General features: G+C 38.1%; 1 protein-coding gene across 11 annotated transcripts in view; it reads left to right on the forward strand.

The window, feature by feature from the left end:
• Nucleotides 1-10817, forward strand: part of TENM3 (teneurin transmembrane protein 3) — a 2452009-nt gene that overhangs the window by 2013230 nt on the left and 427962 nt on the right. For all 11 annotated transcript variants that reach the window (XM_086379882.1, XM_086379881.1, XM_086379885.1 and 8 more), the window contains one exon: nt 2884-3162. In XM_086379882.1, coding sequence (XP_086236008.1) covers nt 2884-3162 — 279 coding nt within the window. The remainder of the gene's footprint in view (nt 1-2883; nt 3163-10817) is intronic.

Here is a 10817-nt window from a genome sequence, read left to right on the forward strand (position 1 = left end):
CATGTATAGTTTTGAATTGATATTTTTTCTTAGTATATACCCAGGAGTAGAATTGCTGGGTCATATGGAGTTCTATTTGTTGTTTTTTGAGAAATCTCTGTATTATTTTCCACAGTGGCTGGCCAATTTACATTCCCCCCAACAATATAGGAGAGGCTTTTTTCCCCCTCCTACATCCTAACATTTGTTACTTGTGTTATTTGTGATGACAGCCATTCTGACAGGTGTGAGGAGGTATCTCATTGTAGTTTTGGTTTGCATTTCCCTGATGTTTAGCAAGGTTAAACATCTTTGGCCATGTGCATTTCCTTGTTATAAAAAATGACTATTCAGTTCTAGCCATTTTTAAATCAGGTTTTTTTTTTTTTTTTGATGTCAAATTGTTTTGAGCTGTTTATATATGTTGGAAATTAATTCCTTATTGGTCATATCATTTGCAAGGAACTTCTCCCATTCATTAGGTTGTCTTTGTTTGGTGGATGGATTCCTTTGCTCAACAAAAGCGTAAAAAGCATCTCTTAAACCAAGTCATGACAGCCCTGAAAGATGAAGAAATGGAGTGGTAAATGATTAAGTCCATAAGTGGCTTAAACTTAGGTTCATTGGATTTCAAGTTTAGTGTTCTTTCCCGAGAAAGCAAAAGCAGACTTAATTTAGTAAGGAATCTAACACCTTACTTTCTAACTTGCATTTCAGAAACAGTCCTTAAGAATTTGAATCATTGCTAGACATTGGTTTCAAAGGGTTGGATGTTTAAGGAGTTTGGGATGCACATACCAATTCATAGAGATGATGCCCTAGATATTTATCTGCAAAGTGAACTGTGTTTGTATACCCAGATAACAAATAATCAAGATTGCCATTTTCTGCTTTCCTTCACTCCATAGATTTTTGCATCAAGATGGCAATAGTGTGAAAAGTCAATAATGTGGGGAATTTTTCAAGTTACATTTCAGAGATTAGAAACAGAGTTCTCACTGTCTTTTAACTTGTCTCTGATTTTTATTCTCCAATGTGGGAACCTCCCACCGGAAAGATGCACAGGATCTTATCATTCATTCTCACACTTGAAAAATTATTTTGGAAACTCAACATGTTTGATGGTGATGTTTAACTGTCTTACACCCTTTCCTCCCTCTCCATTTTAAAGGTGATATAATAGGAACAGATAAGCTCTTTCACATTAACCATCCTTTACATTCCTTTAACTCTCCATGACACTGACCTTTTTTTGGATTTACTTTCATAAGTACAGTCCACACTAACTCTTTGAAAAATACTGGCCATACTGTGTCTTACCTCATTAAGCTTGCCCACTTTCTCACTGTTCAGTGGGTTCTTATTCCCTCCTCTTTATTTTTGCTGTTTTATTTTTGACATACCTTTTGGTGCAGATGCATGTTCATGTCTCTCTGAGATAATTTGTAGCTAATTGTAGCAACAGATTTTCATTATTTATGAGTGTCATTGTCAGAATCCATCTGGAAGTCTGACCGAGATGAGGCAGATTCCTCCTCCTGATCTGACCGTGGCCATAACGCAGTGAACCACTCTGGTTAAAATGGGCTGAGTGCTGGAGGCTGCTAATATTTTTACAACCAAATATTTACTATCGTGTGCGTTACGTTTGATTCATTTCCTAAAAGAGTCAAGACATTATTTTATTACAAATAATTTATGACACACTCTTTTAAAAAATGTAATGTATGTTATTTCTCATACCAGCCAATTAACTTTAAAGTGTTTGTGGATAGGTAAGAGAGGGAAGTGGGAAAATGAAAAGGATGCGTAAAATATATGCTTAATATTCTTAAAAGGTTGGTATTATAGGGTAGGATTGAAATCAGTCTTGGTATACTATTATTCTTTTTCCTGTATTTTGATTCTAGTTGGTATCTAAATCTCAGATTCTACCATGCCAATGAGACAGGCAATAGAAGACCCATATGTATATGCATCCTCTAAGCAAACAGTTTTCTCTCTTCTCACCCCTGGTATCATAAAACATAGGTGAAATTTCAAGAGTAAACACAGGATTGGAAAAGCCATTAATAATGGCAGTCATTTGAAAGTGTCACCTAATTTAAACACTTTGCTTTAAGTTATTGCAGTGTCATGAGTTTTATTATGCTCAATTTATTAGTGAAAACCTTCAGGGTTCACAACCATTTATTTTTCAGGGAACTTGATTTTATCATTAATTTTTAAATACATAATACTCCTACTTTATTTTTTAGAGTGCACTTTATTTGCACAAATTGGTTTACTTCGATCAATACAGATGTTTCTAGGTGTTTATTAAAGCAGAAGTCAGATGTCTGCACATTTTCAAGACTTTACACTCCAAAAGTTAGTGTATGTTTGTACACAAAAGCACAATATTTTTATTGGTTGTTAAGTGGAAAACTATAATAGAGACTGCCCAAACCCCTGTTTCTAATTAGCAGGTAGCTTATTCTAGAGGGCAGTCTTTTCTCTTCCTAAGGGGTGACTTCCGGGTGGAAAAATCCTAATGTTTGGGATAAGAGCTAGGACCAGGGAAATACTTCTCACAGTTTCTATCAATGATAACTAAGGCTTTCTCTGGGTTGAGTTTTCATGGTCTGGACCACTTTTCCTGCCCAGCATTCTGGAGGTGCTTATGGGCTGAAATAAGGCGCCCTGAGCTGCGGTGGGTGGAAAGTCAGAGGTGGACCCCCCTCCCACCCACCCCTCCCCTAACTAGACCTTACTAGATCACATGTCACGTGAAGCTAATGCCAGTACCTAGTGCTGAGAGCTCAAAAATCTGGATGCTTAAGTGTTTGTTTTTTTTTAAGAAAATAAAATCTTAAACGAAATGTATACTCACTGGTTGTTATCTTTTTTTTCCCCTCTAATTAGGACAAAATTTTACCCTAAGGCAGTTAGGCGTTTGTGAACCAGCAACTCGAAGAGGACTGGCATTTTGTGCGGAAATGGGGCTTCCCCACAGAGGTTACTCGATCAGTGCAGGGTCAGACGCCGATACTGAGAACGAAGCAGTGATGTCCCCAGAGCATGCCATGAGACTGTGGGGCCGGGGGGTCAAGTCAGGCCGCAGCTCCTGCCTGTCAAGCCGGTCCAACTCAGCACTCACCCTGACAGATACGGAGCATGAAAACAAATCCGACAGTGAAACCGGTAAGGTCCTTTTTGTTTGAGGCTTTATAATGTTGGCGGTCGGTGCTTCCGTCTGTTTTGGTTGACTCTGGAGGAATGGCTTTCTTCCTTCTCCTCTTTCCTTCTCTTTTTTTCTTCTTCCTTTCTTCGCATTGCAACACAGTAGCACTCAAAAAATGTCCTTCAGTATTGCATTATTTTTCCTAGGGGAAAAAAAAGTCAACATTCAACATCAGAGTGTTAAGTTGTGTTATGCAAGCATTCTCTGTTGTGTTAGCTATAGTTTTGAAAAACAGTCTAATCATGTACAGAAAAAAAAAAAGGTTGGCTTTGACTTATCTTGAACCATGTCACCTGTTATCCTCCACGGAGTAGCAGAACAAGTAGTGATAAAATTTACCCCAGAGCCAGCTTGTAATCAGAGATGTCTTTGTAGATTCCTCTTAAAAATATCTCAAAGAAGTTCCAGAATCTCAGAATGGATGAGTGAGCACACAGAATGGTTTATTAACAGGGCTCAAGTGATTGAAGAACAAATTTGATCATGCTTTTAACTTACTGGTTGATGAAAGCAATTGAAATCTTGATAAAGAGAAGGGAGTGTGGTCTTTGATGTGCTTTGGAGACTGGATTACTCTGCAATTAAATCCTTGCACAAAAATTGGATTTTTCGGGTATCCAAATAGCAGTTTTACATACTTTAAGAGAAATATCTTTATAAATTATTTTGATCTTTCCCTATCGCCAGTGCAAAATGATAAAGAAGCAGTTAGTGTATATGCAGTAATAGATTTAAAAGGAAGTTTAATTTTTAGTCAACACAGCTTCTAGGAAAAATTGGAGTATCAGCACCAATGCACCAGACAAGAAAATGACATTTCTTCTTTAGCGTTTAATATGAACAGTGCACTTGCTGCTTTAACCTGGTTATTAATGCTGTGTGTATATGATGCATCAAAAGCAAAGAGAAAATTAAAATGGAAGAATTGTGTGACTTGTGAAAAGAAAGATGGTGTTTTACCAATGGCATTTTATTTTTATTCTTTATGGAGCAACTTTGTCAACTTCACTTTGTGATAGGAAAACAGGTCCATTGTCGGCGTTCAATCTCAGCCAGGTCACTGAATGAAGGGGTAGCTAGTGCGTCATACTGCTTGTTACTTGTTTTCTTACTATTAGAAAAAAAAATCTGCTTTAAACCAATGAAAACAATATCTCATGGAGACTATTTTAGTGCATTAAAACAAAGTCATAATCGATTAATAATAGAAACTCATATAGAGTTGTGAGTTATTGGTGGAGGCTAGCTTCATCCCAACCCAAAACAGGAAATAAGGACAGTTCTGCCTGACACAACGAGTCTTAGAATCTGACTGCGGTGTTTTCCTGAACCAAACTGTCCACCTCAGTGAAACCTGGGTTTCTACCACTTTTCACTGTGGATTCAGAAGTCACTCACCTTAAGTAAGTAAGATTTGGCATAAACTTTGCTTCCTGTCCATCTATATCTTTACATAACCCTCTTCAAGCAATTTTAGGTACTATGGTTATATTCAAATACATGATTTGATGTTTGATTTTCCTAAAATATATGTCAAATTTTGTGATGGTTTTGGAAGAGAGCAGAGGAGAGTGCAGGAGGACAATGCAAATCAGTTCTGATTTGCTGCATCATGGGCCGTTCATCTGCATATCCATTAAGTATTGTCCCACATTGGGTCAGCTTGCCACACACAACCTGTGAGGCATCTCTCTCTCTTATAACAAGTATATCTTGTTACTGTATCTGTATTGCTAAAAGATAATTTAATTTTTATTATTTTTTAAATTGTATGTCTGCTAAAATGGTCTCACAATGAATTCCCAAACACACACCATTTTGTTCTTTTCAGAAAACATAAAACTTAGAAAATTTTCCACTTTTAGTTAACTAACAGTGTCTATTATCCAAATGATTGGAGGCGGGAAGCCTGTTGAGTTTCCCACATCACTGCCCCCTCTCTCTGCACGGATTATTTTGAACTAGGGAAGGAACTTGTTGCCCCAGGAATCTCCTTGTCCCTTTCATGATATAAAGGCAAGAATGAACACTTAAACTGATCTGTTTCTCCATGTGGTCATTCTGAACCAGAATGAAGAGAGACACGGACAGGGTGTCAAGGGCCTTGCCTTGAGATTCAGAACATATGGTAGCATTTGTTGAGAGTAAATAGGTCAGTCAAAAGTATAAAGTGTCAAAAACAATGTTTGTTGAGCTGGGCAAGTGATGACTTCAACTTATGTTTACTCTTTCCCCAAGGTTTGGCTGGGGTTATTTTTTTAAACAACATTTTGACGGTCTAAGAACTCCCAGTGAGTCAGCTCGGGGAAGGAAATAAAAGAAGAAATAAAATAGATATGACCTCTTATTGCAGAGAAGGCAATGGCACCCACTCCAGTACTCTTGCCTGGAAAATCCTATGGACGGAAGAGCCTGGTAGGCTGCAGTCCATGGAGTCGCGAAGAGTGGGACATGACTGAGCAACTTCACTTTCACTTTCCACTTTCATGCATTGGAGACGGAAATGGCAACCCACTCCAGTGTTCTTCCTGGAGAATCCCAGGGATGGGGGAGCCTGGTGGGCTGCCATCTATGAGGTCGCACAGAGTCGGGCACAACTGAAGTGACTTAGCAGCAGCAGCAGCAGACCTCTTTTTGAACACTGGATCTTTCATAGATTTCATATGTGTTCTGTAGGAACATTTCAGATCATTTATTCTGAATTTTCAGTGATTGGTCAGAAAGAGCAAGATTGCATTGAGATCCATTACATTAAGGTCTGGGGAACATAATCTTCTGATATTTACATTACTTATCATTTGGAATTGTGGAATTAAATGAGAATATTGAGGCTCTTTTTTCTGATATAAAAAAGCGTTTTGTTATTACCCAGGGTCTTCTAACATCTTTTTAAACGATATCCTCAAAACTTTTACCAATTTTTACTATTATTACTACTTTTAGTCAAATATTGGACTTCCCTGGTGGCTCAGATGGTAAAGACTCTGCCTGCAATGCTGGAGACCTAGGTTTGATACCAGGGTTGGGAAGATCCCCTGGAGGAGGGCCTGGCAACCCACTCCAGTATCCTTGCCTGTAGAATCCCCATGAACAGAGGAACCGGGAGGGCTACAGTCCATGGGGTCACAAAGAGTCAAATATTTCTAACATAGACTTTCTAAAATAATTCATTTTGGCATTCTTAATTGCTCTCACTCTGAAAGGTTATTGATTTTCCAGCTGTATTTTCCTTTGACTTCCAATTATTTAAATTTTATAGTTGTATTCACTTGTGTGTGAGCTTGCAGTGTGTCCTAAGAAGCCCTGTTATATCACTAAAAGTTGAAACAAGAAGGATGTGCATAAAATAACTCACCAAAGTGAAACTAACCTAGAAACCATACACTGTCTTATTTCTCCCCTCAGTTTAGAAGGAGAGTTTCGGTTGACTGTTTTCATCATTTGAGGTTAACTGTGAATAAGGCTATTTTCCCCAGAAAACAAAATAGTATTCAACATTTGTGAAATCATGTAAGCCAATTGACTAATGTTCTAGTTATAACTTCAAAGAAAAGTCTAGTCACTAAAAGTGACTAGATTTCATTTATTTATTGATAAATAGGCCAACAGTTCAAGTTAAGAAGGCGCTGGGACTGCTGTGAGGCTAATGAAATTTTGATGGCCTGAGCATCCCACGGGAGTCAAGGAACACTCGGACTATGTCACATGTCTCCATGTTAGCAGAGATTCTAAACAAGTGATAAAACAGATTCTTTTGCAAAGCTAACTCTTCACCAACCATGAGGAGTTGAAGTTAAAAAGCATTTTGAGAAAAAAAAAATTGTTACAGTAGATTGAATTTCATATCAAATTCCAAATGTTAATATTGTTCTGAATTAAGGACATGGGAGAAGACCTTTCTTAACAGGCATTGACAACTTTCTGAGTCAACTGCCTTGCTCCAGGGCAAGTACTGGAGGGGCAGTGGTTTGTGACCACCTGCAAGCAGTGGTTCTAGGAAGCTGTTGAGAGGTTACAAAATAAATGTGATGAGATGCTGTAATCAAAGGGAAAATTGCCAGTATGTTCTCGATGGTTCGAGGCATCTTTCCCTGTCTCTGATGGATTGTTAAAAGACCCCTGACTGAATGCCCACTCTCTAGCCTTGCAAGTAATCTGATTTAAATTCCAAATATCTATTTAAATGTCAGGAACAAAGGACTTTTTTCCTCCCCAAACATCAAGCTTTAAGCTTTAAACGTGTTTTATTTGTGCATCTTTTCCCAGAAGAAGACTAGCATGCATTCAGTGTTATTATCCTTTGTCAGCCAGCAGCTCAGTGCTGTGAAAAATGCCTCAATTCAAAAGCACGGTGCACAGGGTGTTAATCCTCTCATTGAGCCTCTAAGATGGCTTGCTCTTGAGACACCCAGAGCTCTAGCTCCCAACTTCCCCCATCTCTGCCTGGCCGCTTGGGTCAGCTGTATGGCTGGCACCAGAGATGTAGAGGTCTCTTCCTTCTGCCTGTCTCCGCAGCCTCTTATGCCTTTTGGAAAGCGATGACCTTTGACATCAGGCAGACCAAGAGGAGCTGGCTCTCTTCTTCTGTCTTATTGTGGCTGGGAAACTTGAGAGCCTTCATTGAGAGCAACAGATGAGGAGGTGTTATTGAGGGCAGACTTCCTGGGTTGGTATTGGCTCTACTGTCTCCCAGCTGTGTGACTTTGGGCAATTGACTTAACCTTTCTGTAGTATACGGAAATCACCAATGGCATCGGTCCTTACAGGGCTGCTTACAGGTCCTTACAGGATTAAATGGACTCTTGAATAGGCAGTGCTTAGAATGACAGTGCCTGGTGTCGGGTGAGTTCCAAATAAGGGGTGGGGGGATACTCTTTCTGTTAATTGTAAATGGTGGGAAATTATATCTCCTTATTAAGTGTGGAGATTAAGTTAGGGACACAGTATCAAGTACCGACACAGTTTGGGCCCACAGTCAATGTCCCCTCCCTCTTTGCCATCCTCCCTTTGTCTGCATTAGTCGAGTATCTGTGCATTTGGTGAAATGAGGGAGAAAGAATGGTCTCCTCCAGAAGGGGCACTGCCAATTTGCATAGCCTGGAATCTCTGTCACCATTTATTGACTCTCTTATTTTTCTCTAAAATCTCACATACTTTTTAATTCCCTGTAATTAAATGAATGAACGTTAAGTGGGGCTGATAATTAGTCTGATGGCTGTAGACTTCAAAGAAACCAGCCTGTTCCTTCCCCTCCTGGTCAAAGGAAATTTCAAAAGTGGTGCTTCCCTCCAAGGCATGTCACTTAGACAACCAGTCAATTAAAAGGCAATTCAAGTGATGCTCATCAGTTCACATAATAAAGTAAATCATTACTGGAAGGCTTTATTTCTCACCTGGGATCTTAGCAATATACCTGTGGTAGGACCTCACTCTTGCCACAGTGACTGTGCAGTTACTAAAGTATCCAGGGATGATGTGGCTAATAATAAGGGTAGAGCATTATTGTGCAATATTTTTAGGGGAAATAGAGACTTGATTTGCTGGACTAAAACACTTTTAAAAACCAAGGTACTTATGCTTTGAAATAGTATTTTTAAAGTCTGCTTTCTATATGGATGTGTGTGCGTGGTCATTCGTGTCCAACTCTATGTGTTCCCATGGACTGTAGCCCACCAGGCTCCTATGTCCATGAATTATCTAGTTAAGAATACTGGAGTATGTTGCAATTTCCTCCTCCAGGGGATCTTCTTGACCCAGAGATCGAACTCACATCTCCTTTACCATCCATTACCATTGCACCATCTTTATGGATAGATAGATTCTAAAAGTTGAGCTACTGTACTTAAAAAAAAAAAAGATATACCCCTTAAACCAATTTGACAAACTATTGTAATGATGTTTACATCACTCTCACAACAGAGTACTTTATTTTGCAATCCAAATTATGTTGTTGGAAAAAATATGTTCTCTGAAAAAGTGTTTGTTGTTGTTATGTATCACTCAGTTGTGTCCAACTCTTTTGTGATCCCATGGACTGCAGCCCACAGGCTCCTCTGTCCATGGGATTTTCCAGGCAAGAATACCTGGAGTGGGTTACCAGTCCCTTCTTCAGGGGATCTTCTAGACCCAGGACTCGAACCTGCATCTCTTGTGTCTCCTGCATTGGCAGGCGGAGTCACCGGAAATATCCCCAAAAAAGTGGGCAAGGAGGTTATTTCCTCTGAGCAACTGAATAAATGTGAGAGAAGAGAAATGGAAGGATTTGTAACTATTCTATCACCAATTAAGATCTAGAATAGTTTGGGAGAAACTGCTAGTGACCTTGGAGTACCCTGGTATGTCGTATACTTGTAATGCTTCTAGCCACCACACAGGTGTCATTTCTCTCCTGGCTCTTTTTACAAAAGGAGAATATTTGAGTTTTCCACAAATAATTTGAAGAGAGGTGTATAATTTCACCTAACTAGCCTAATTTCATTCCTTCAACTTGATCTTTATCAACTCTCAGCCTACTTTGAAAATTGATTGTAAGAATGAAGGTGGAATTCCACTGCTGTGAGAAATAAATTTCACGAGATTCTACCACACATACTGAACCATAACTTGAATATAAATTCCATCTTGGGCCCTCTTCTGGCATGTAATGGTCAATTCTGGCATGTTCTACTGTTGTAAATTATATTTTATGTTTTAGGTGCTCTGGGATGTCAAAATAGCAAAAGTAATATGTTGCATGCTTACTAAATCAAGGTCAGAATGAAAGTGCGGCTTTGCAAAGTACAAATAGTTTCCAATATATAAAAATAATTACATCACCGTGATGTGTGTATGTTTGTAGTTTAAATAGCAACTTATACCATTCTTTAAGCAAAAGCTTCTATATTTCATTTGGGATGAAATATATTCACTTCATGGATATATTACAAGTCACTTAAGCACAGTAAGTGATGATTTAAATAAAATTTTTTTAAAATTTAGTACTATGAAACTAGAATTAAGAATACCATAAAGTCCACAACCATGGTTGTTATCACTTAAGTATTTACATACATTTATATTTTCTATTCTAAGAGGATTTTTGGAATTCTTGACAGTTTGCTCTTCTTTACACAAACATTGCCATTTCTACAAAACAACTTGCATTTTAAGTATTTTTGTTCAAAGTATATAGAATATATGCTTTTTCTGTTTAAAAGCCTAATGTTCTTTTAATTGTCGAGTTGAAATCAAAAGAAAGCATACCAACACATATCAAAACTGATGATGTATGCTGTTTTAATTTTTGAATGTGTTTTGATATCCTTGAAAAATCACAGCAGTAGCAGTAAAATTGTTTTAATTAATGAATTGAATAGCAGCAAATGCTGAATCAGGTTTATTGATGTAATTATCACTGAAATAGAAAAGATAAGTGTTAAAGCCATAGAACCTTAGTTTATTTGCCATTTCAAGGGTATTCAAGTGTTTGAAGAGGAACTAACTGATTTGGGGGGTGTGTTATTTATAGAATATTCTTCTCAGGTCATAATAATTCTGTTAATGAGCATCACATCCACATACAAGTTTAAATGTGAAAAATCTACATTATTTACTAAATAGCTTGAATGAGGGTTTC

The sequence above is a fragment of the Bos grunniens genome, chromosome 27 (assembly GCF_055505025.1).
Source record: "Bos grunniens cultivar Pamir isolate PY7600 chromosome 27, Bosgru_T2T1.0, whole genome shotgun sequence".
Lineage (NCBI taxonomy): Eukaryota > Metazoa > Chordata > Mammalia > Artiodactyla > Bovidae > Bos > Bos grunniens.